Below are 27,919 nucleotides of genomic sequence, written 5' to 3'. Positions count from 1 at the left end.
TACGTTACATAGGACAATTGTTCTTGTTAAATGAAAAGGAAGTTTATTTTGTTAATATACAAATACAAAGATTACAGAGTAAAGTTTGCTCTTTGTTGACATCTAAGGGAAATGATTAATTATTCAATACATAAATAATTACATTGGCTTTTTCAGTCGCCTATCAGTTTTCACTTTCACCACCTGCATCCTCGCATATCGATCTCATTTTTGTTGTCAGGCGAACATATATTTCATGTTTACTCGAAAATAATAAATTTTAATATCTTAAAGGGTATAAAGCTATATCTAATGTAAATTCTCGCTTTTTGAAAGAAATGTAAAAAAGAATGTCTCAATCATTTTAAGGAACATTCAAATTGAATTTCTAACAGAGATTAACAGGAACACTTAAAAGATAAAAAAATATGGAACAGATACTTAAGAAATATACTCAATAATAACTTGCGCTATTCTAAGCCGATTTGTGTACAACCCTTTTTAAATTTGGGTCATTTTTCACAATTAGTGCAATCATTTTAGAAAACTGAGTGAGCGAATGATCTGAAATTTTACACACAAGTTACTGGTCTAAATTAACATCAAATTGAACATTAATCTCGAAAAATTATATCCAGTCCCGTCTTGTGATAAAAAAAACTCAAAGGAGTCTCTTGCACATACATGAATATTATACTCTAATAGCATAAAATGTTCCGGAACCAGAGATTATGCTGCTATTTAAGGTAGGGTTTAACCGTTTTGTCACCATTTCGGACATGCGCCTTTCACTCCTAATTAAATAAACACACATATTCTTTTCATTCGTGTATCTATGTTTCTACATTATAAAATAAAAAGAAAAAAATCGTTGAACCATAAAAAGCCGAGGATATGCAAAACTTTACTTGATACTGATCATTAAGTTTAAAGATAAGGTTTCTGAGAAGAAGTCCGGACAAGCTTCTGTGTAGCCCACAACACACACACACACAAACACACAAAACTTTTTAGTTCAAGGGCCATAACTTGGCCAAAATCATTCAACCGCAAAACCCATTTTGTTTGTGTGTAATATGCGCAAGTAATTGAGCTACAGATCTATCCTGTAGCATAACGTTTATTCTAAATAAAATTACATAAAGTGATATTAAATGCACTCTTCTAACATTTCATTGAATTTTCTGCAATGCTGCAAGCCTCTAGATGAGCTAAATTATTTCATTAAACTTGAGAGGGATGTACTAATATTTTAAGAAAAGTAAAAACATGTACGATTAATGACTAATTTTACTATAAAATCATATTTCTACTGTGTGAGATTACGCAATTACAGGGAACAAAAAAGAGGAGCATACTTTTATACCACTGCGTTTTCACGCCGCGTCAACGATCATTTCGAACTTCACTTATCTAAAATCAAAGTATCATAAGTACAGCAAATTTTTGCTTTTGGAATACTGAAATTCTAAATCCAGATCAATGTTTTATTGTTTCAATTTGATGACAGTTCATTTAAGGCCCTATTTATTCTTGTTCAGGTTGAGCATCACTTAATTTTCTCTTTGCATATTTGATCTTGAAAAACCCTGTTAAGACTTTTCCAATCTGTAAAATCAGATCCTACATAACGCTGTGCCTTTACAAGTTCAAAAGTATTAGAAGAAGATCTTGTTTTCAGCTAAATTTGGTATTTTCTATCGTGAACATATTAGTTTTAATGAAGTTTCCGTGAACTTGTCAAGATGCGCGGAAAGAAGTTGGCTGAAATAAAACTAATCTACCTTAGCTCTGCATTGATCATACTCGTGCCGTCAGTTAAAAAAGATGTACAAGTACTTTCAACACATTTATTTCTGTGAATGGGTCATGTCATTTACGTATAATTACCTTACTGTATCGGTATAACGTAAAACGTATTCAAACAACCAAATTTATAATTACCCAATAACGTTGCCGATAACAGAAGTTAGCCATCTGTTACTTTTGATGTCGTGTTAGAATCACTGTTTGTCGTTCGGATGCGCATCATTATATCACTCGGGCTACGCCCTCGTGATATAATTCGTCGTATCCGAACTCAAAACAGTGATATTATTGAGCGATAAAATCACTGTTTGGGATATATTATTTCTTAAATAACTGTGCCGATAACAGAAATTAGACATCTGTTACTTTTAAATGGAATAATATATGTGATTTCTTTTAATTAAGTTATACATTTGAAAGAAAACCAAGTCACTCTAATGCTTCTCTTGAATGAAATGCAGGTGGTATATCCGGATAGTTTTCATAACCAAAAAGTTCAAAATCTACAGCATAAAGTTTTTGAAGTTTTAGAATATCCCCTCTAGGCACTGTGCTCCAAAATTTCCTGTACATTTCGTCTTTAATTTGTTTACGCATGATTGATGATGACATATGTCTTGATAAATGTGCACGCTTTATCATGTCATTAAGTCTCGTGGTCGTTTCATTTATTTGTCTCACGTCCAGTGTGTCGTTTCCGATCAGACCTCTTATCTGTAACTTCTTCCACGCACGCAGTAACGCATCTTTGAACGAAACACACGATTTATACTTAGTATGAAATGAAAATGGCTGATTCAATGTATCTTTAATTGCATCATCAACTGCTGCATCTTTTCCACTGGTATTAAGGAATAAAACCATCTTTGTTAGTCCAAGTTTAGTAAGAATCTGAGTAGAATCTTCTTGAAATTCTTCCATTTTACCGACAAAGTTATACTTAATTTCACACGGATGACAATTTTTGTTCATTTCAACCCAGTGTGGATCAATATTTCTTCTTGTTTCTAGGGTGTATATAACATACTTTATAAATTCTGAGAATGATATATCATGGCCACAAACAGATCTAAAATTTTCCATTTTAATTCCTCTAGTTAGGATAGCGACCTTCACCCCGACACTTTTCCAGAAATAAGGATTCGGTGCAAGCATTTTATCAACAAAGAAAGAGAATAATCTGTTAAAAGGATCACGAGTAAATAATACTTTGTAAACTCCTTGAGTTGCATTTTCCCTCCAAATCAATTTTGTTGAAGGATATTCTCTGTCAAATGGTAGGTCATATGGATTGACAAGTTTCGAATATTTTCTTTCCCTCTCTATCATAAGAACACGTCTCCAAAACGTGGTGCCGACTTTATATATAGGACAAAACAGTAAAGATTTATTTCTGTTAAATCTTACAGTGATAGGAAATTCTTTATCTTTGAAATTCTGATATTTTTTACAAACTTCAATGGTCCGTGCTGCATTTCTCTCCCCATTCGTTTTATACTTCCTCTGAAATGATTACAATAGAACATAAATACACTTGTTAGCCAAGTACCAATAACATTGAAAACAATCGCCAATTTCATAGAAGAAATTTATTGAACAAAATCGAATATTACACTTTCAGTTATTTTCCTCGAATATATTTGAATTAAGGCAAGGAATTATAAAGTATTTGCTACTTAAAAACTATTGTACATTAATGATATGCTCACAGACTCAGTTGTAGTAGAAGTTGTAGTTGTCGTTGTTGTTGACGACGGTGCTATTGTGTCCTGGTATGAGGAAACTGTTAAATTTAGAACCATTCTGTCATAAACTAGTGCACTTGCATTTCTTCTGATAGGATCATACCTTGATTTACCATCCCTTAATATATCCGCATTTTTTGCCATGCCTTCACTTATATACGTCATTATTTGCTCTGAAATATATCAACTTTTTCATATGCGTTTACTGAGCAGAGTCAAACTGCCTTATAAAATACGATTTAAAAAGCTGTAAAATGTTTTGATATCTATGTACTTTGTCTACATGTTCTTATAGTTCATGCAAGAACATCAGGAGCATGAGATACATTTGATTTTTTATTATCATTCATCAGCAACTCGATTAGATGCAATCCTTAAAGAACGCTCCAAAGGGCACAATTGAAAATGGTACAGACTTGGTTTAATTGAGCAAACTACCTTTCACGCCCTCTATAACAGTCTAAAGCAGTATTTAACATGAAAGTGGTATCATTTGGGATTAAGAAACAGTCCAAGATGTATTTATACAGCGGAAATCATTGATCCTTCAATATCACCCGTTTGTGTCATTCTCTGAAAAGCGACGTAAGGTCCTTTAGTCTGCAGTTTTAACCCAGCAGGCACACGACGTTGTTTCAACGTTGAAACAACGTTGAAATATGGTCGTGACGTTGTTCAACCAATATTCAACTATGGACGATCATACGGATATATAGCCAATGTATATTCAACGTTGATTCAACGTTGTTTATGGTCGAAGTTTTACATTTAGTTTGATCATTATATAAACTTTCATACCACTAATTTTGTGTTATTATTCCTTTATTGAATAAGTCTGTAAGTGATTTTTGTCAGGAAAATTTGCGTTACAATCTTTTTCCGTATATTCAAAATAAGCGCTGAAACAAATAAAGTTGAAAATAATTTTTCACTTTCTATTAACGCTTTAAATATTAATTAATACCTTTTATTGTTTGTTGTTTTATTTTTTAGTTCTTTATGAGAGATGAAAACACATGATTGAGTTGATTTGACACGTTTTCGCGACCTAATTGAAAGATTTGGGTTCTGTAGGCTTCGTAAGCATGAAGTTATTGATGTCCTTGGCATTTTATGATTTTACAAATCTTGTCTTTCTTTAATTTATTTTTCATATTATTAAACAATTGTCTGTACTATATCCTAATAAGAATTTAATCATTTATAAAATTGAAACCTATAAAGTAGTTCGGCCCACATAATTTACGTCCCACATAATTTACGTCCCAAGACGATTCGTCAATATATATAACTATGTTTATATTTTAGTGAAAGTATAATACAGTGTTAATTAGTTTGAAAAAAAACACAATATTATTAAATAAATAACAAATTTGAGTGTTAAACTTTAAAGTTTAATAGTCGTAAATTTATGGGGAATAATAAATCTATTTCTATTTTATTATATATTATTTTATATTCTAGATCCTGGTCCTGGTTGGAATTTAGAGTATTGCAGCTGTAGCCTGTATACCATACATTCAACATGAAAAGGACTGTCAGGTTTGTTAAATTGAAATTTATTCTTATTAATTTATATATTTGAATTTCTTTAAAATACAATGATTATGTATAAATTTTTCAACTAGATTCTACTGGATATTTGTCTTGTCTTAAAAAATATGATTTTCGGAATATTCATGTAACATTATTTATATAAAATTTACATGTTTGTTGATTTCAGGATGCTGCATAAAATGGTCTTAGCTAGAGCCTAGAATGTTAATTTCTTGGGAATATGCTGACCAATCATAGGTGAGACTTTTAAATAGCTTCTTTTTAAAAAGATTTTGTTGTCTTATATACAGTATTTGCTGTCAACATGAAACTTAGCTATGTTTCAATTTCTATGCTGTTTTATGATGTAAATCTTAGAGAAAAGCATTTTAAGATAAAAACAAATCACTAAGTTGAGTAATTATATGTAGAATTTGAGATTGACCAAGTCACTTTTAACTACAAACTTCTTATTTTTATTTGCAGAAGCATTTAGAGACAGCCTAAGAAGTACTCATGCAAACACTTGACATACCCAGAAAGATCTAGAAGAAAAGATTGGAACATATTGTAGTTTTAAAGTGAATTTAAGCTGCACTTCATCTGTATTTTTGAAATAAAATATCTGAAGTATTTAATATTGTCTTGATATTTTGTTAAACTTGGTTACTTTGCTTTATATCCAAAAATTAAAGTATGGTGGGTTTTCAACGTTGAAATGACATTGAAACTTCAACGTTGTGCAAACGTTGAAGCTGCAACGTTGTATCAACGTTGAAATTTCAACGTTGTTTCAACTTTCAAATCCGAATATAAATCCAACCTTATTTCAACGTTGAAATCTGACCATAATTCAACGTTGAAACAACGTTGATGTGCCTGCTGGGAAGATACTATCTTCTGATCGTATATAGTACAAGTCTTCATAATTATGTCTTTTATTTATGTGTATGGTAGTCTTTGCCAATTTTGTTTGTTTGTAAATGGCCAAAGGGAAATGTATTACGGATTGCCCATCAATTGAAACTTGAAACTAATTTCAGTGTCGCCTCTCTGTAGGAGAGTCCACACTCCCAGTATATTCTATGTTTGAAGATGAGGTTAAAGTTACGAACTCTGTCAAAACAGGAGAAACCTGTGGTATACAAAACCAGCTGTTTATATGATCTTTTTAAAGATCCTCACAATGGACGATATTTACATGAGAAGAACGTCCGAACATAGTCCATAGTCTAGGCCTGTAGCATGAGAAAACCGAGTTGTTAGGTGTGGCCTGAGATAACTGTGTTGACTAGGCGAGTAAGATGACGCTAGTCATATATAGTGTAATAATAAGTCAATAATAACCGAAATGCTAGGCGTGTAGCTAGAATAAGGAATTGATTGGTCTATAGTAGGAGATAACTGAGTTACTTAGCACGTACCGTGAGATAACTAATATGCTAAGTTTGTTGACAGTATTTGAGTTGCTAGAATGCGTGAGTCGTATTATCAAGGTAAAGGTCTGCAATATGAGGCCATGTGGGATCCCAGTTGTTAAACATAATAATGATAATTTCTTTCAATTAACAAAAAAGAAAAGAAAAGAAATATGTTTATAATAAATGTTGCGAGTCATAATAATGTTTTTAATAATTTATTTTTCTCTTCATTTTACCTTGGGTCATCAAGGTAAATGCCAATATAAAAAGCAGCACAGAAAGCAACTGTTTTGACCTCTTGATGGTCCCTCTTCTCATACTGTTTATCTGTTCTTGTCATAGAAAAGACAGTCTTGCAAACAACCTCCCTGAAAATAAATGAAAACAGCCATGTGAAATACTGATGTGTCGATGAAATACAAATAACTTTGCTGAGGGAATATGCATGTTAAGGGACATATATCTATGTGTGTGTAAAGGGAAATCTATGCATGCACGTGTGCCTTTTATACTCGTGTTAAGGGAAATATATGCAAGCTCGTGGGACATCTAAACTCAGAAGAAAAATAATTTGTGAAGAGTTTGGAACAAACAGTATTTGTTGACTAATTGATTTTGCTAAGGATGTGAACTGAAATGAAGATGGTACATGTGGACTATTTATATGAGCTCAAGTTACTAGTATATTAATATCCATTCCAATTTGATCATGGGAAATCGATAAATAATTGTATTTCTAGTAGCAAATGTATCTATTTCAAAATGTCGGACTATGTGTTGTATTTGTCATTATAAAATATAACATTTTATAGAATATGAATAAACATGGTCCTATAAACAATTCATCATTTTAATTGTGATCACGATTTGTATGACTCGTTAAAGAAGTACAGAATTTCATCTACACCATTTTTCTTTTCTTTCCATTCCTGCCTTTTCTTGAATCATTATTATGTTTTCTTGTCATGTTATTGGCAATCTAATCTTATTGACATTCTATTGGCTTATTATTTTGTTTTTACAGTTTTTATTGTTAATCAATTTTCTTTTGTATATTTTATAGCAAATCTAATTGTTTGCCTATTGTCAAATGACAAAAAACATCTTACTAGATTCAGTGTGGATATAGAAAAAAAATAAAAAGTGACTATAAAAATATAACATAAAATTTTGCCACGTATTTATAAATGCAGACAATGTCGTCGCTCGCGGAATTTTTTTAACTCATCAGAGATTTAAATATTCTATACTAAATTTGCTAATAAATCTAGAAAAAAAAATTGTCTACATTCATAATTTTGTTTCTAATTTTTACAGTAATGATCAATTTTAATTTTAACCATATGCAGCAAAAGTCATTTAGGTTTTTTAAATGAAGATATAAATAATGGATCAAATTTTCCCCATTTCTCTAATAAATTTAAGTCTAAAGTAGTTGCCATCATATATCACAATAAAAATTGGGATAATTTATGCAAGTTTAAGTACAAGCAACTTAATAACAATCAATAATAAAACACTTTCGCTTTTCAATGCTAGCCTTTAATAATAATTACAAAGCAAACAGGTATTCACATTTCTTATAAATGAACAACAAACACAATTTATTATAATGAACAACAAAAAATCAAAAGATGTTGATCTGAAAATGTAAAGAAATGGTATAACGAGAGGAAGAACATATTACAGTAAATCATTGTCAAAATTTAGATGGTTCACCAAGAAACTAGTCATACATAAAGATCTATCTAGAAATACATATAATTATACATTAAACTAAAGACTGATTTAAGTACAAATAAGTTGGTAAATCAAAATGTATTATTTGGCGATTATTTTATGTCTGCCAGAGTCAAACTGGATAAAATAAATTTTTCAATATGATGTAACAAGATGGTTACCTCCTCCTTTTTAAATCATAGACAAAACAAACAATGCTCTTCGTTTCAAATAACGTGCTTGTGCGCTTAACCATTCACTAATTACTGGTCATTTACATTAACCAATGTTGAATTATACTGTCGGTAATATTTACATTGAACAACAAGTAATTATTCTAGCTGATTTGATACGAAAAATAATAGCAAAGTATAAAAGCACAAGAAGATTTGTATCTTAATCATATTGAACATTTGTAAAATTGACATTTGCAGCATTGCTAATTATTTATTTACATTGCCTTTCATTCTATCACTCAAAGCAAATAAAAATGCCTTCACTATGAGAGGCCAGCATTCCGTCTTGACTTTACAAAATTATACACGCTGATTTTAAAAAACGACAAAACTCAATCGATTTTCAAAACCGTAGGATATCTCCACATGGTAACAAATTCTTGTGTTTTTAATTCCTCCTCATTTAGTGTTGACAGTGACGTAGCTGCGAGAAAGGAGAAAATAAATCTTTATAAAGACAGCCGTTTAGAAGTGTTAGTAGTTTCGTCAAGAAGATTGAACACTCTCATTTAAAAAATGATGCCGATGAAGGCTGTTGTTACGCCATTATTAAGCGAGATCCTTATCGTCAACAATTATATTGATGAATTGATTCCACTGTTCAGGTATAGAAAATTGTGGTTCTATACATTTTTATACGATTTCATAATTTTCTCAGAAAACGCGATTTAATTAAGTTTCTCTAAAGACACGAAAAAAAACATATCAATAGAATGATATTTTTGACACCCGCAATATCAAACCCTTTGATGTTCGCTAAATAAGTTTATCCATTTCATTCACATATCATATACATGATGTAGTATCACTTACTTTGACTTAATTTTCCAATTAATCATATACTAGGTCTTATTTTCCAGTACCGTCCATGAACAGGCTCAATCAAACCGAGCCTGCAACATTTTCAATTTTGACATGTTGGGCTTTCTTTAGGGATTCTGTTTTCTCTATTTTAAAGCTTCGCGTGTTATGCCAAGATTCAAAGTGTTAAGATTCTTATAGAAGGGAAGAAAATATGATTTTCTACAGAAACTCATAATGACTGAATTTAGTATCAAAAGTATATGTAATAGAACACCGACTTGACATTTAAAGTCAAATTTCTTTCTTTTCAATTTGTAACTTTAGAGAATTGTGAGAATAAACGCAAAATAGTGTCGAAGAAAACCTTTCAAATTTAATTGACAGGTTTTTTTCAAACTAAAACAAAAAGTTTGTAAAAATCAGTTAACAATTTCTTATGTTACTTTTTCTAAGGAGAGTTCTAGAAATGCAGCTTTATTCACCTTAAGAGACATTTTGCATTAAACGTATTTCATTGTTCTCATATTATACAATTGATATTTTTGTCGTGTTTTTTTTCAATAATGAAACAGTAACAATATCTTATGTTACCGTTTTTTAAAGACAGTTCACAATATACCAGACTGTCCAATCAATATGTTTTTCATTGTAAGTCCTGATTTATAAAGGTTCGACGACAGTCGAGCAAATTTTGTTTTTTACGACAATTGCAGAGAAGCAATTAATTATTAAAGGAATACAAATAATAACTGTTTAGACCAGAAGATATCCGTGTTCGGATTTTACAGTTGTGTTCTTACAAAACCATAACTGTCACTTATTTCAGTGCAACATAATGAGAATGTGTCTCTTTCGGGAAATGACAACAATATTTCACCATTAATGTCTAAAACTATTAATCAAAGTTTCAAAGCAACACATTCTTACAGCATTCTAAGCATTTAGGTCAACTATCTTATTTTGTTTTAACTTGATTTTTGTTTATAACAATGCTTTTCATCAAAACCAACACAAAAATTATATCAGTTTCATGATAATTGAATGCTGGGTTATGGCATACGTACATCAGACAATAAGAAAGAGACTTTTTGACATGATGTGTCTTACTCTGCAATTCCTGTTTGTATTTTTACAGCTATTTAATATAATGATATTAATTTTAAATAATAAACAAATTAATGCTTATGCTTGATAACCCTTAACTAAGTTAAAATGTTACACTTTCTTTACATGTTGGCACCGGCACATGAGATAGAAAGAAGTTGTTTATGAATTGAAAAAAGACAACGAGTGTGTTATTAACACACTATATTCATTTATAGAAAAGGACTTTAGCATGCTCAGGCAGAAGACATAAAGCAAGTACATTTTTTTTTCAAAAATAAAAGATGCTAAGTTTGTAACAATGAATTCCGTTGTAAGTATGTTTTTATATATTAAAGTACAATAAGCATGCATATGAAATATTCATACAAGGGTTGCATTGTTTTGACAAGACAAGTGTAAAAGAAACAAAAATAAAAATAATTTATATTTGCCCTTGTATTACTTGAACAATTAATAAGTTATAATAAGAAAAAAGTCAGGGGCGGTCATTGATATTTAAAGGTTTTAATGCTAAATTAAAAAACTATTTTTTGAATATTGATCACAAAATTCAATTTTGATATTGATTATGGAATTATTAATTTTTTTATAAAAAAAGTTTTTACATGTAATAACATTTTCCCGTTTGACCCTTTTAAAGGTTTTTGGAAAACCCCCAAAATAATGTTTAGCTAAAAACGAAACAGTACATGTTAGCTTTTTTAGCCTTTTAATTTTAAAAAGTCAATTTTTCTTTTTGGGGTACCCAAAAATTTAACATACAAAATATCAACGCATGCGAAAAAGAGACTATTAATTTTTAAACCAAAAATAAAGTTTGGGAATTTAACCCTTTAGTACGAAAATTTTGAGTTAAAAAAGCACCTGAATTCTCAAAAATTGTACTAATTCTTGTATCAAAACCTAACATTGATATAGCATTATTAAATATAAAAAAATTGTTTTCAAAATGTTTTGTTTCATACTCTTGTTGTAAATTACTAATTGTTGCACATAACTGGACTATCAAAATTTTAAAACTGTCTCTTTTGCAAGACATTTTTATAAACATATCTGATATATTTTAGACAAACAAGATTTATTTTTATTTGGTTATCATCAATTTTAATCAAAATCAATTCTAGAACATGTTTGGCTTATTAAACCGTAGAGAAATAATTATACTACCGCACTTGACTTATACGGATAAACAAACAATTATAAAAAATCTGGAAACAAAGTGCTCCCTCGGAAGCATTAATCACAACAAAGTTACAAGAGAATTGCAGACTCGGTTTGATTGAGTCTGTACATGAGGGATAATGAATACGCGCAACATCCCTCACGCCCCCTAGCACCGGCTTTCAATTTTACCTGTTACTTGTAGTTCTTTAAAAAGTGAATGTTTTAATAAGGCTAAAAAGTAACATTTTAGAGTCAATGCATAAAAATATGACACTACAAGGCGAAGATAAAACCCTATCAGGAAGTATAAGACCTTGCATAAATGTGTTTCTTCTTTATTGAGGTCTTTTCTTTTTAATAATATAATAATTACGATGACGTCAGTTGTCCGAAAAAGTATAGTATTTTATGTTTTTATCGGACCGCTAAAATTTAATAAAATAATGATATCTTTATTTAAAGAAGGTACCACATTAAGAATATACAACTGCATGCAAATATATATCTTATTCCCAATGTGGCCTTCTTAAAAAAAAGAACACGCATATAGGGACGAAAATATAATAATAAATTATTACAATTTATTTGTGTATAACCGAGAAAAAGATTTTTACAAACGTACATTATACAAGCTGACTGTCAAAAATTGTACATTGCACTAAAAGGATTTTAAAAAAAACGAATCAATTTGATTTCTTTCTTCGTTTAAGTTTTACTGGTATTTTCTCGTAAAATTTGGTATAATATTTGTTACACAAGTTGCTAACGGAATATACGGGTGAATATAGCATGATGACCGAGGCGCTAGATGAGGGTTATATTTATGTCAGGAAGGCTATATAGTCTCGTATATTCCGTCAATATAACGAATTTACTCGTATAATAACGCAAAATGTTACTGACGAAAAAGTTCATACAAAAATCCAGCAATTTTAGACAGTTTTTTAAGAAGCGCGGGGGAAACGTTGCACGTAACTAATGGATACGCTAACGATGTAGTTATTCAATTTGCGATGTAGTTTTTTGGAAGTAATGACATTTGAATCGAAAAATATGTCATTAAGAACAAAACGCAATCCGAACATGTTATGCACACACGTAAAGTAGAAAAACATTGTGTGCGTATTTCGGTTTATCACGGTATATACGGCATAGTATCCAAATCGTTTAAGCCAATCACAGTTCGGAAAACACGTTTGCATTATTATAATATAAGAAATATAACACAGTTCTTCGGACCTCGCAGCATTACAGTGATTCCAAGTCAGCCAGTACTTTATCCGAGGCTTCCGTTAGATATTTGCGGGCTGACTTATCGGTCTCTTTATTGCTTTGAGGCCCTGAGTGTTGTGTAAGATGCTGCCAGGAGCAGAGAATTGTAAATAATTATTGATACCCGCTGTTATGAACATTAATCTTTAATTATTCAGAATATCCCCCGTTAGAAATAACAACAAAAATGCGGTAATCGTAAAGTTCAGACTTGGGTTTATTGTGCGTCTATCCACGTTCCCATTGCTTCGGCTTTTGTGGTATTTAATCTAAAAATATTTGCATTTTATTTGAACGAAAGAAAAGAAAATACATAATTTAACAGAAGTGAAAAAAATCATGTACCCTGTCTAAATTGTTGTAAATAAAAGAGAAGAAGAAAAGTCATTTTTGTCTTAGATCTTGCTTGATTTATAAGAAGAAGAATAAGACAATTTTATTTATCTTATTTCTTTAAATTTATACAAAATGTAGTTCGAAGATTGTCTTAAAAATATAATAAAATATAAAACAGTACATATCATTGGTGTAAATGAAATCCTTGTATTAACATTATAACAATTACGTAAATATACATGTATATTTTATACTTAGTATTCTAGACTCCAATATGTAATGAAACAAAAATTTATACAAAACATATATCAGAATGATTTCTATTACATACCCTTTTCTATCTGATGTTTAAATAATCTGTTTGTTACTAGTTATTTACTCGTCTTTTCCGGGTTAATATTTTTATACTCTTTCACTTGTCCTCGCGAAACATCTTTTTCAAAAATCATTGTTCATTGTTTATTTTTGTTAACGAAATTTGAAATTGTTATTTTAATATTTTTTTATTTAAATCAGCAATCATAGATTTAATAAATTAAAATTTTGAATCATTTGATATAAAGAATCGTCCTTTTTGATTCCAACAACACAGCCAGCAAAAGATGTACAGTTCAACACTTTGGGCTATTAAGTGTTGCTTCTCAAAGACATGAAATATTTATTTCCAATGTATGTCACTCTATTGCTAAAAGCGAATGAGAGCTCCCTCACTATGAAAGTCGATCATTCTGTCTTAACTTAACAAAATTATAGACGCCGATTCCAAAACGACGAAATTCAATCGATTTTGAAACTGCAGGACGTTTTCTATTGGTTACAATTCACGTCGTATTTATTCTCCCCAGTATTTTTTGTTTCTATTCGTGAAAAGTTCCACATTGACCGTATGCTAGATACGAGATTGAGAAATAAATCGTGATGAAAAAAAAACAACACAAAAAAGCAATTACTCGAAGGTATAAGTAACTCTTCAAGAAGATCGAACACTAATTTAGACAAAGCATTGATATTCCTGTCGTTTAAACAGTTTATTTGCTATGCTATAAGAACGTGATTTTTTCCTCTCTGCGACAATATCATTTATAAATTGATTATGTTATTGATAAACTGATTCACCCATTGAGATGATAAAATAGGGATTACACAAATTATTGTGATACCTTAATTTCTTCTAAGGATATTGCATTGATTTTGGTTCATTTGAGAGCACGTCAATACTAATGACCGCCTTTGCGAAATAAAATTTCAGTATATTTCATTTTCTCCTCACTCAAACCTATAAATATTTGATATTATTGTCAGAAGTTTCTTTTAAACTCAAATGATGGGGAAGAAATATTTTTTTGAAGAAAAAAAACAACTGTCAAATATATATACAAAAACAAATGTATTTTATCGCTGAATAGGCTGCGAGTCGAAATGACTTTGAATAAGGCGCATGATTTACTGCGGAATGAAAGAATTTATTTTGTAAGTCGCTAATAAAAATACAAGTTTGCTTCTTTAAAAAGAAGCATGCGAGAGGTATTTTTGCTGCTGTAGAAGATTTGTTTAATTTGAAAATATTTGGGGATATTATATGGCATAAAAGACACAATGAATGGTTATAAATTACAATTATTAAACAAAATAGAATTTATTATATATATTGCAATTAAAGTTTGTTTTACACTTCATCTTTTTTAATGTTTTAAAAGATTATATGCCGGAGTCATGGACTTTTTTTTCTTGGCGCATTAGGGATACATTTTCTACAAAAAAATTGTAAAATTACTTAATGTAAATTAAATGATATATATCATTTAAAATTTGTATTTTAAATTCAGTTCCCTTTGTAGAAAAAGTATATAATTATATATTAAAAGTAGTATCAAAATAAAAGTTTCTAGTAAAGTTCAATAAGCAAATTTTCGGTCACTGTTTTGTTAAATATAATGATGCATTTCCTCCACATTTTCCAAAACGGGTATAAAGTATGATAATCAAACAATTTTAGTCCAGGGTTTGCATAAAAAATGTTAATATCATTTGATTGGAATAAACAGTATATACTGTTATATACTGTTATACTGTTATATACTGTGTATTGGAATAAACAGTATATAAAGCTGCATGCCTCCAACCACAATATTAGAAGAAAATCAAACTTGAGGTAAAATTTGTGCCATTTGCGCCAAAAAATCTCCCTTTGCGTTATTTAGACATACCGGTTCAATACACGGTTCACTCGGTCATATAATATGTTTGTTTGTTGTTTGTTTCATTGTACGCCTTTTCCCAACAGTATTTTAGTCATATAGGAGAGTAATTTCCTTATCATGGAGATTTACACCAGTACTAGACAACCTTCCTCCACGCTAAACTAACAAAAAAAGCATCTCTCGAGGATCGAACCCACGCCAGAGAGTTAACTTGATAAAAAGTAATCAACTCTAAACCCTCGACCACGGAGGCGGTATATAATGTACATGGTGATATTGTAGCTATAATGTGTACTGTAACTATTTATCTGAACATGAAATAGTATAGAAAACAATACGGTAATCGATTAATACAGTTAAAAAGATTCAACGGAATGAAACATCAACGTAGTGTTAAGTAACATAAATAAATGATATTTTCCGATTTTTCTATGTACCGATTGGTTCACTTCGATATTAATTTTTCGTTTAAGTTAAGCCGTATTTTGAAACGGGGCATGCGCAAAACAATTTTTGTAGACTGCTCCTAATGATTTAACGCTTAAAATGAGATTCATTCACTGCAATCAGATACGCAAAAATGGATGCCGCCAGCAATCAGTCTGAACACTATGGAGAGGTCTGATGACCTCTCCAACAAGTACATAAAAAACATTCACATACATCAGCTTTGCATTTCGTGTCAAATTTTTAAAATTTTGGCTTTGTTGCAAAACATTTATAATTACATTTCTTCAAAAGGAAAGACAATGTCTGATTTCATGCAATAAAGGTTGTTTACTTAGACGTAATACCGTTGAACTAGGCTTAAATTAAATAATGCGTTAACGCTTTGTCTTAATCTAAATGTTGCATTGCATTGTCATTAATCATCTGATATTTAAATATATCTATTTGTTTAACTAGAAAACAAATTCGTTTTGAAAAGAATTAAATATATATATCTTTTAAAGTTTTGTATTTTTCTTTTGAGATATGTGGTATAGTGCTTGCAAACATTGTTCTGGCTTTCAAAACTTTAACAGCCGCCTTTTTATTGTAAAGCGAGGTCACACGTGTGTTTTTTTTTTTTTGGTTAGATTGTGTTACGGGTCTAATGCTCTTAATGTCTTATAAATTAAAATAATTGTTGATCTGTTGCTTATTAAAAGTTGATACATTGTTTAATCGGGATATAATTCTGTAATTCCAAGTCATAACCTTAAACCATTAATAGCTTGTCATCATTGACCATTGTCTATATATATAAATATCAAATTGTATCAAATTCCTGGTACATTTATTGGTTAGCTTTCCTTATACATAAGCGCACCCGTCCTGTCACAGTTTAAAACGAGTACCAGTAAAATAACATTATTTTTTATTATAATCTACAAAATTAATGACGTTTGACAATGTGAAGCAACGGTACAAAATAAAAATAAAAAAAACAAACATAAAAACTTATTATTATTAATTTACTATGTCTTGTTCCAGTCATCTTAATCTAATCATTAAACAATCATGTTAAATAGATTGTATTCATTTAAAGAAACTTTGCTTAACATAAAAAAGACAAGGAATTCTATTCCATTACAGATAGTTTATTATTTTTTAGACTATTATAAGTTTATATTCTTGTAAATGTATGTTTGATTTAATTCATGTGAATGTAATCAATGAAATAGATGTACATATCTGTAATATATATAAACTCGGCGTGATTTAAAGCGACTTTATGCTCATTACGTTCGTTATACTTATACGCTTGGTCAATGCCATTTGTAACCTCTAGACCACGTGATACCAAAAGTGGCTACACAATATTTCACTAATGGAATTTCATAATGACAAATAAGTGTGCAACATAAGTTACATAGAACAATTGTTCGTGTTTAATGAAAAGGAAGTTTATTTTGTTATACAAATACAACGATTACAGACTAAAGTTTGCTCTTTGTTGACATCTGAGGGAAATGATTAATTATTCAATACATAAATAATTACATTGGCTTTTTCAGTCGCCTATCAGTTTTCACTTTCACCACCTGCGTTCTCGCACATCGATCTCATACATGTTTTCTTATTTGTCTGGCGAACATATATTACAGATGTTTACTCTAAAATAATAACTTTAATTAATCAAAAATGTTATATATTTTCAAGGGTATAAAGCTATATCTAATGATATTTCTCGCTTTTGGAAAGAAATGTAAAAAAAAATGTCTCAATTATTTTAAGGAACATTCAAATTAAATTTATAACAAAGATTAACTGGTGCACTGAAAAGACAAAAATATTAAACTGATACTTAAGAAATATACTTAATAATAAGTTGCGCTATTCTAAACCGATTTGTGTACAACGCTTTTTAAATTTTGGGTCATTTTTCATAATTAGAACAATCATTCTAGGAAACGGAGTGAGCTAATGATCTGCTATTTTACACACACGTTACTAGATTAGATTAACATCAAACTGAACATTTATCTCTAAAAATTATTTCCCAGTCCGGCCTTGTAAAAAAACTCAAAGGAGTCTCTTTAACACACATAAATATTATTCTCAAATAGAATAAAATGTTCCGGAACAAGAGATTATGCTGCTATTTCAGGTAGGGTTTAATACTGTTGCCACCATTTCGGGCATGCTTCTTTCACCCTGTAAAATAAACACACATTTTTTTCCATTCGTGTATTTATGTTTCTACATTATAAAATCAAAAGACAAGAATCATTGAACCATAAAAAGCCGATGATATGCTCAACTATACTTGATACTGATCATTAAGTTTAAAGATAAAGTTTCCGAGAAGAAGTCCTGAAAAGCTTCTGTGTAGCTGGCAACACGCACAAAAAACAACTTTTTAATTCAAGGGCCATTACTTGGCCAAAATCATTCAACCGCAAAACCCGTGTAATATGCGCAAGTACATGAGCTACAGATCTATCCTGTTTCATTGAAATTTCAATAGTGTTATAAGAGGAGATATCCTGACAAACTTTTAAAATAAAAACAACCTTGAGAAATAATGATGTTACAGAATAAAATAAGTAAAATTCTATGTTAAAGGGGCAGATAATTCTGGAAATTTTGACAGTTGACACTGACACATTGTCCCATCATTATGTTGTTGTTAAGAAGACCCCTAATGAAATAATAAAAATAGAGTTAAAAATAACATTTCAAGGAGATGTAGTTCTAAAAATATTAGCTCTAGAGGTCTGAACCTCTAGACACATAAGATGTGGTTGATGATAAGGAATACATATTTGAATTTTTACATTGATTTATAAAATAAAAACACTTACAATAAACAAACAAAAATTTTAAGGAATATTCTAAGTTTAAGGTGGGATAATCATAAAATAATTATGGTAGAGTTATGAAGTATCTACGGCGGCACAAAGGTACGATGGCACAAAGGGGACATGTATGTGTTTGTTTTATCTCGTGCGCACGAGATGCTATGTCGTGGCCACGAGGTACTAAGTCGTGGCCACGAGATAATTTGGTCGTGGCCACGAGTTACTAAGTCGTGGCCACTTGATAATTAAGTCGTGGCCACTAGATACTATGTCGTGGGAACGAGATACTATGTCGTGGCCACGAGATACGATGTCGTGGTCACGAGTTACTAAGTCGTGGCCACGAGTTACTAAGTCGTGGCCACGAGTTACCAAGTCGTGGGAACGAGATAAGTAACCAATCAAATACTTTTATGAATTTTTTAAAATGTTTAAAGTTTTATATGCAACATTAATCTTTGAAAATACTGTAGTGTTCACTTAAAACTTGATAGAAGTCTTAATGATTATGTTATAATGTCACCTTCTAAGGCCCATAAATCAGACATTAATTTTGACTAAGTTATAGCCCTTTGTGGGGATAATTCTATTTAGAATTGGTCAGTTTTTACGTACAACGGCCTGTTAACCTTATCTATACGATAACTTGAGAAGGAATTAGTCCTTGTTTATTTTAAATGGTAGGAACAATGCCCATGGACAGTAGATATTTGAAGCCAAGGATCAAGGTAAACATGACACTTCATGTAAAATCCTTGTCTGATCAATGATTTAGAAGGAATAAGCCATGGTTTATATAACCTAGAAAGATCATTGCACCTGATCAGTAGATGACACCTACTAATTTTGAGGCCATTGTGTCAAAATCAGGGTCAAGGGATAGTTAAGTCGGGTGCACGAGATAAATAACCAATCAGATTACACTTTTTATATGAATTTTCCTAATTAACTGGACATGAGCTATAGTACAAGGATGCCCCTACTTCACCTGCCTGTAAAATAATCATTTACAAATACAATTAAATTTATTAATTGGTCAATGATTTTACATTTAGCGTCATTGTGACCCGGATTTTTGACACAATGGCTTTGATAGTTTTGAAGGATTTACTACAAAAGCTTCAGTTTGATTAATAAGATATTTGAAAAAATACCAAAAGACCAATTTCGCTGTAAGCTATTTGAACTGCATTGGCATCATTATAGAATTAAATCAGGATACCTCCAGATTCATGCTAATTTTAATGAAAATTTTGAAAATGTATTTTAAAGTAAAATATTGCAAACGACACCTACAATCCACGTAAATTACCAAATAGAGGTCAAAATATGCATAAATAGCACCAGTAATAAGAAGGTCATTATATAATACTGCAAACTCGCACAGGAGCATGTGCATTTTTACTTGAACCTTAAATCTCTTTACTTTCTTAAAATCTTGGATTTTTTTTTTTCAAGTTTGATTTTCCTGAAATTGTTTGTCTTATCTGGAGGCATGCAGCTTTTAATGTCTGGACGGTAAAGTATGCTCACTTTAACATTACATGTACACCATTACCTGATGAGTCGTGAGATTAGTGTAAAATCTGCTCTATGCACGTGGCGTATATACCTAAGAGTATAGTGTGTTGTATGCTTCGTCTTTTGCTACAACATTCTTATGCATGTTAACATTACATTTACTTATAATTTATCTTTTATAAGTGTGGAACGGGCATTTTAACGCGAAATTAAAACATGGGGGTAAACTACAAAATATGATAAAACAAAATCCTAGTAGACAGGTTTTATAGAGAGGTTATGGGGAAAAGGAATGGAATTTATCAATGTATTCTGAATATTCTTCGGGCCATTCTTGTTGCCATGTGAACTGACATAGATTATAGATGACTTTTTGACGAGATAAAATACTCGTATGTTGCACAGTATTATTTGACTTACATAAAGTTACATTCCGGTTATTTTGTGAATTGATTCAGACGAATTTTTGCTGCGATAAAATCTATTGCGCAATATGTATTTGACTTTTGTGAATTATTGCCTAGATGAAAGTGATTGTATTTTGACAGTCATATAGTATCTTCATATTCAAGGAGGAAAAATACGTGTTGCTGTTTATGTAATTGTTTGAAATCATGTTTTTATGGTTAGTTAGAGAAATTTAACTTTGATTATTGGGTAATAAAATAGCTATGAATGTATTAGAATTAGTATAACTTGTCATCTTGAACAATAAAAGGCTAAAAGATATATCGGACGCTGCAACATTTATCATTACATTTAGACATACAATGTTCAAAATTCAGAACGTTAGGCTACAATGATCAATATCAACATTTCTGCTTATAAATACTCTCATGTATATATAATATACTCATATATATATTCCATTTTACAAAAAGCAATTCAGCAATTTTGTTTTAATGTATCAGTCCTAGTATTATTACTACATCTTCTTTATTTAAGAAATATAAAAAGGATAACGAAGTTGTAGAAAATTGAAAATTGATAATTTTTCATATCAACAAGTTCACTGTTTCACATTTTATATTATCTTTCATGATGCATAGGGGCGTCCGTGGCCGAATGGTTAAGGTCGTTGACTCCAACCCTCTTGCCCCTCACCGCTGTGGGTTCGAATTCCGACAGGGACTTTGGATTCTTTCATGTAAGGAAGCTATCCAGCTAGCTTACGGAGCGTCGGTGGTTCTACTCAGGTGCCCGTTCGTGCCTGAAATACTGCATGGAAGGGCACCTGTGGTCTTCCTTCACCAGTAAAGCTGTAACGTCGCGATATGACCTATACTGTGTCGATGTGACGTAAAACCCAAAACAAACAAACAAATCATGATGGATGGTTAAAACAGTTTAGTGTTTATCTATATAAATCAATACTAAGACAGTTATACGTTATTGTTCTTAGACCCTTAAAAAACATTTTTCAAAAAAAAAAATATCTTACCCGTAACCTTTTTCCATTTTAACCTCACATATTTTTTCACTACACGGTGAAATATCCTTGCTACACGCAAAAAAATGTTACTCTGAAATAGCCCATTATCTGATAAGAAACAGACGTTATGGATTACGGGTTCTATTCGCTTGAATTGTGAATTATACAAAATTATGAGGCAGGTGCAAGTTTAGCTGTTTGTTTGAGAGTTGAAAGTTCCTCGTCTGCTTGGTAATTGAATAAATCAAGTGGAATCTATACACATGTATAAAAATTAAAGGCGCTTGCTCCACTGAGGTTAAAAAAATCAACCTATAAACATAAAATTTGAAATTCATGCATAGATCATGTGATACAATTAAAATGGAAAACAAATATGCAAAATAATGATAAAAGATACACGACATTTAAATTGAAAATACTTTTTGCCCGGTTTGGCTAAAAATCATTTGTTCCACTTTTCGTGCTTTTGCGCATTAAGAAAAATCTGGGAAAACGGGGTGGATGTATAATCAGAAATGTTGCGAACATATTGTAAGTCTAGATCTACATCAAATGGTACACAAGTCTTGAAAAAATACTTCCAGCCCCTTCATAAAAATGATAACAACAAAACCTCAGTAGAGTCCCTTTAAAATATTATTAGCTTAGCTATAATTTCTGAATAAAATGCTCATGGGAGTCCCTTTAAAATATAAATAGCTTAGTTAATTTTCTGAATAAAACGTCAATGCAGTCCCTTTAAAATATAAATAGCTTAGCTAACTTTTCTGAATAAAATGGAGCATAGATACGTTAGTGAATCAGCAGTGTTAATAAGATTTAAATGTTTATATTCTTGATTTTCTTATTCATTGTTGTTGTTTTTTCTCTAGAAGAAAATATATAGGAGAGTTAATGCACACTGTTTAGTTGCATAAACATCTATTGAAGCAGGATGAAGTTTTTAAAGCTCGAACCAGAGGGCGAGGGATTAACTAAGCGCCTAGTCCAATATAGGTCTGACAGATGTGTCAAATAGAATTCGGTATTGTACCCATCAAGTTATAATAAGGTCATATAATAACCTCATAATATATCAAACGTTAAATGTAATTTGCAGATACAAATGTGCTTGTAATACGCAAAACAAGTTTTATTGAATTCCATATGGCGTTCAAAGATAAAAAGAATCTCACATAGATTGTTAACTCGTCCAAGAAGATTGAATAAAGCTCGTCAGAGTTAACGTTTCCCTTTATAAGATTTTCTTGAATGTATAAAGCTATTTATCTGCTGAAGGTTATATGTTAGATCCATTTAATGTCCTATTTATCTCAAAATTCTAGGAAAAGTTATTTAGTATTTCAAATGTATTTATTTAAGCACAAAAACCTAACAGTTTTCACGTGTACCTGCTCCCAAAAAATCCACGCAATACTCTGACTCAGCTTTGCAAACTAAAGGCCTCAACAGACGGTAGGATTTAGTTGTACAACACTAATTAGAGATAAGATGTACAATTTTCAAAGCAATACAACACTTGCATTCAGACAGTAATTCTGCATTGTAGGAATCATATCAGGTTTCCCGAAAAAAAGTTTCCTCCCAATTGATCCCTTACATACTTTACTCACCATTTTTTCTCCATGAGTAATTATGATTGAAAAACCTCCATTTTTTAAAAACAAAAGATAAATTTTATTTCTTTTAATGTGCAGCCTGACCGATACTCAAACCTTGGACCCTCGGAATAACGTGCTGCGGTTCTATTGACTGAGCTATACTGCCGCCTACAAACTACCTCCCCTGATAAAAGAACAGTTCAATACCGTGACATAATCATTTTCAGAACATTTTGGGATTCAAACATACCGCAACTTTGGGTCTCCTGAAGAGTTTTTCAACATCAGTTTTACCCCATCTTTCTACTATGTTTACCTTTTAGCCCTAATTGTTCTGGATTTTTCATTACACCCATTATCAGGAGATAATTTGGTAATCTGTTACTTGTCATCGTTGGAGGTCTGTAGAAATTTGTACGACAAGAATTTCAAAATAGAATATGTCCTATCCTTTACATCTAGACTTAAAGTTTATGAATTCAAGAAATAGTAGCCTTCACACATAAGATTTGCCTGCACATTGTAGTTTTAATTGGTGTTGTACTTCAAAATCATACCGTCTGTTGAGGCCTTTAGTGCACTGTTATAATAATAAATATACCACAATTATTTTATAATTAACGTGACAGTTCTGTCAGATGCGAGACCCACCTATTTTCTTGTTTCTTCAACATCAAGTTAACTCTTTGATTCTTTATATGTCAATAACTATCCACAAATTGTGATTTTTTAAAAGCAGTTTACCTGGTAAAAATCTATCAAAACATTTCACATATTTTTCAAGAAACAAAATAAGTAAACAACACAGGCACAATTAACGATGCCTGACAGTGCATAAACAGTAGTTTTGTAAATTGTGAACATTTGTATCAGGACATTTGACAAGAAACATGAGACTTAATTTTAGCAATACCAATACCCTCCCTAAATATATATAATACACTTTCATGATACGATACTGACGAAATAGATTGTCAGTAGTACAATTTTTAAGAGCTTTGGCAACTTTTTAACCATCATGTCTCTTCTTTCGAACAAGTAACCATGCTTTTTATACATTCTTAAAATACAGAATTTAGACCATTTGATGATTACTACATCAAGAAAGAAGCATTGAATGTGAAAAAATGTGTCTTAAAAGTAGCAAACTGTAAACCAAGTAGAATTTTAACGTCCGAGCAAAGTATTTAATCACTGTAAATGGACTAAATTCCAAAATGCAAAAGTAGCAAATGATAATTCAGCCATATGGTCAATGAGTAATTTTGGAAACTGTAACAGGACAGCAAAGAAATTAAAAGAGAAAATAAATATTATCATGTTTGGGGGATTAATGGACCATTAGCATTAGTAACTTAATGACATATACTCTTGATCATCATATTGACATTGTAATCTTTTTATACTCGTAAGTAAGAATAACCAGGCTTGGCAACATACCTCAGATGTCGGTGTAGTAATTTAATTCATAAAATTGATTGAATGAAGGAGTTTCTTAAATAGCTTTTAAGCTTCGTTGATAGCATGATTGTAATTGTACTGTGTATAAAATGTTTGACTGAAATCAAATATTGCTTAAAACTATAGTTAATGTTTGCAAAAATATTTTTCGTTACTACAAAAATTGTTTTGTATGGCGAAATATGCGATTCAGTGAGTGTGAATAAACTCATATTTGTTCATACATACAATTGGAAAAATACATCAAAAACCAACAAAATTTTAAATATCAATACATGTTTCGCTTTATAAGCTTCATCAGTTGATAAATAACAAAGGAAAAATGATGTAAAAGTACATACATACGTACAATGGAATGTTCGGATATACAATGCTTCTAACAATTATTGTCAATAGTATAAATAGAAAATATAAAATAACATACTTACTGAATGACAGCTAAACCACATTTTGCTTAATATATATATATTATATATATAGTACGCACTAATCAGTAATTATTACTTTTATCATAAGTTTGTAACAGAAATGTTCATATGCCGAGTAGATACGTCATATTGCTGTTTGCTGATAGCACTATAACTTCTATACAATACTTAACATTACTGTTTAAAATCACACAAACTTCATGTTTATAGCAGTCTGATCACACATTTGCAAAATAATGAGAAATATGAAAGTTAAAACTGTTTTTTTTACAGTCACATCTTTGTGAAGCGACAGACATTCAATTTATTTAAAAATATTTATCAATGATGCCATTAATAGATTTTATAATCGTTCAATTCTGATTGACTGGTGATTAATATAAAATGTTTGTTTTGTTTTTTACATTATTCGTAAATATCACTTAAAACTCACTGTGGCGTTAAAACAATAAGTTGCAATGTTAGAAGTTGAGTAAAATGTCAGCGTTTTTTTTCCAAATAACAATAACATTTAAATGTCAATGTTTTATGATTATTTCTCTTTTTTTTTTTTGAAGATTTTTTTATGGTAAACATATTACCAAAATTGTAGCTTAGCAAAAGGTATTCAGGATTATGTTAAAAAAGTGTTCATAATTGAAATGACCACAAAGTTAAAACCAGGAATTAAGCGCATTAACTACTATAAACTATTGTAGGTGTATTTCGTATACCTAAAGTAGTGTGTGTGCAAAGATATACGATATGTTTATCCTTTTATGGTGACAAACAATTATATGCATACAAGCAACAACGAGCGCTTTTCGGACCTATATGACAATAACATTCATAACACAAGGGTTCAGTGACCGCCAACGACTCAACGTAAAACAGGCCGTTAAAATAAAAAGTTGACAAAAAAAACGAATCAATTTTTGATAATGAAACGTAGGAAAGTTTGATAAAATGATTTTTTTCTCAAGAGATGAATAGCAAGAGATTGTTTTTTAATATGTTATTGTGTTTTGCGTGTAAATTTTATTTAATGTAAAATTCATTTCTGTAATACAGCTCATGGCGCAAATGAAAGTTTCACGTATTGTTAATTACAGTCCAACCCCGTTTATTCGAAGTGCCTGGGACTGAATATTTACTTCGAATAATCGATGGGTTCGAATAATCGAAATCCGAATATTGTGATAGACGAAAACTACTCCACTTTGACGAATCGTAGCAAAACTACCGTTTACAACACATTTACTTCCTGTAATCAATTGAGAAAAATAAATATTAAAGAAAAGATGCGTAAAAATTATTGTATTGACATTGAAGACATAAATACTTGCATTTTATTCTACATTATGTATCGTTTCGTTTCGCGCAAACCTTGATAGTGGCCGTGTTGTCACTACGGTATTTACAGCTAAACTCTGGTATTTTCGATTAGGAAAAAGGCTCTTATGTAGCGCTTTGGGTGTTTTGACAAATTTACATATACGGTATGTATGAAAAATATTGCTGTCATCTTCAAGCAATAACAGTAACAAAATCGGACAAGGTGCATTGCTTTTCATTTTCGGTAATTAAAGTTGATTAAAGAACACAAAAGAGCTATTATCACGATTGTCTAAATACATGCATTACTATTGATGTTTTTCACAAGTCGACCAGTCAGCGAGTGGATCTGCGCCAACTAGTCTGACTTCGAATAATAATTAGGGTGGCTTCGAATAATAGGTGTGAAATTCTGTTATAATTGTATAATCGGGACCGAAATTTTACTTCGAAAAATAGGAGGTATTCGGATAATGCATTTCGAATAATACACTCGTATTTATATTGATTTATATAGAGATAAAAACGGGACCGCCGATCTACTTCGGATAATGCCGGGTATTCGAATAAAGGGTTGTCGAATAACCGGGGTCGGACTGTATATAAATTAAAATTGCGCATGCGTAGAATGAAGGTGCAGAGTAATTGTAGTCTTTTGAAAAAAATCTCCAGCAGAGAAACTCAACTTTAACGAAAGAAGCGTCAAATAGCACCATTTAACATTTGGATAATTTAAGAAATAAAGAACATGTATATATACCGATGAATATAAAATGTATATATGTATTAACGGCTAATGCTAGTTAAAACAATACTTACTTTTTATGGTGTTGCACTACTCCAAAACTGGAAGCATCCAAAAATAGTAACACACAATCTCGGACAGAATATGATTGTGAGAATTTACCTTGTCCGTGATAAAGACATTGCATTAAACATTTTAATTCATGTTTAACATAGCATTCTTTTTTGTTTCAACGGAAGTTTATATTTACATATGACTGTAATATTACATTTCAAACTGACAGTCCGTTTACACTTCATAACTCACAGTATTTTCCCCGTTGGTAAATTGTGACATACTGGGCGACAATAACAGTAATTTCCATAAAGTCATATTTCATAATTAATGTATTCATAGCTGCGATTGACCTTTAGACCTGTAATCATATATGTTTAAGTTTTTGTAATTATCGGATACATACAGAAATATTCTAGGGTGTGAGTTGATAATAAGTCAATTATCAAGTTAATGAGCATAAATTAATGTCCATGATTTGCGTTATTCGTGAATAAAGACCATTTATACTATGCGACCGTTTTGATAGACATTATGTTTCTCCCAGTCCCAATGATTATACAAAATGTTGCTATAGTTTTTCAGTAACGCCAAGACAAACACTCCTTTAAAGTGGATTGGTCTATAAAGTACAATAAATGAGCCGCGTCATGACAAAACCAATATAATGGGTTTGCGACCAGCATGGATCAAGATCAGCCTGCGCATCCGTGCAGTCTGATCAGGATCCATGCTGTTCGCTGT

The 27,919-nt window shown here is 30.9% G+C and overlaps 1 protein-coding gene across 2 annotated transcripts; it reads right to left on the bottom strand.

Moving 5' to 3' along the window:
* Window positions 1–55: 55 nt before the first annotated feature.
* LOC132731702 (uncharacterized) lies at window positions 56–27,552 on the bottom strand. Of its 2 annotated transcripts, none has more exons than XM_060717922.1 (4): window positions 27,196–27,552; window positions 6,727–6,858; window positions 3,498–3,706; window positions 56–3,291 (listed from the first exon to the last, which is right to left on the bottom strand). In XM_060717922.1, exons 2-4 carry the CDS (start codon window positions 6,806–6,808, stop codon window positions 2,218–2,220), a joined length of 1,365 nt encoding a protein of 454 aa, XP_060573905.1. In that variant the 5' UTR covers window positions 6,809–6,858; window positions 27,196–27,552; the 3' UTR covers window positions 56–2,217. The 2 variants fall into 2 exon arrangements, with proteins under 2 accessions (XP_060573905.1, XP_060573906.1); XM_060717923.1 differs by lacking the exon at window positions 27,196–27,552 and adding an exon at window positions 21,579–21,715.
* Between the last annotated feature and the right edge of the window lie 367 nt (window positions 27,553–27,919).

Source organism: Ruditapes philippinarum, unplaced genomic scaffold, assembly GCF_026571515.1.
Source record: "Ruditapes philippinarum isolate M1 unplaced genomic scaffold, ASM2657151v2 ctg3118_1_1_1_1, whole genome shotgun sequence".
Taxonomy (NCBI): Eukaryota; Metazoa; Mollusca; class Bivalvia; order Venerida; family Veneridae; genus Ruditapes; species Ruditapes philippinarum.
This window is presented reverse-complemented; position numbering and strand designations above follow the sequence as displayed.

Bases quoted from the DNA above. Each gene is read 5' to 3' on its own strand.
- LOC132731702 (XM_060717922.1), bottom strand. From the start codon at position 6,808: ATGAGAAGAGGGACCATCAAGAGGTCAAAACAGTTGCTTTCTGTGCTG. The intron at 3,707-6,726 runs GTAAAATGAAGA...GATATATTTCAG, and splicing joins ATTTACCTTGATGACCCAAG to AGCAAATAATGACGTATATA. The intron at 3,292-3,497 runs GTGAGCATATCA...TAATCATTTCAG, and splicing joins CTTCTACTACAACTGAGTCT to AGGAAGTATAAAACGAATGG.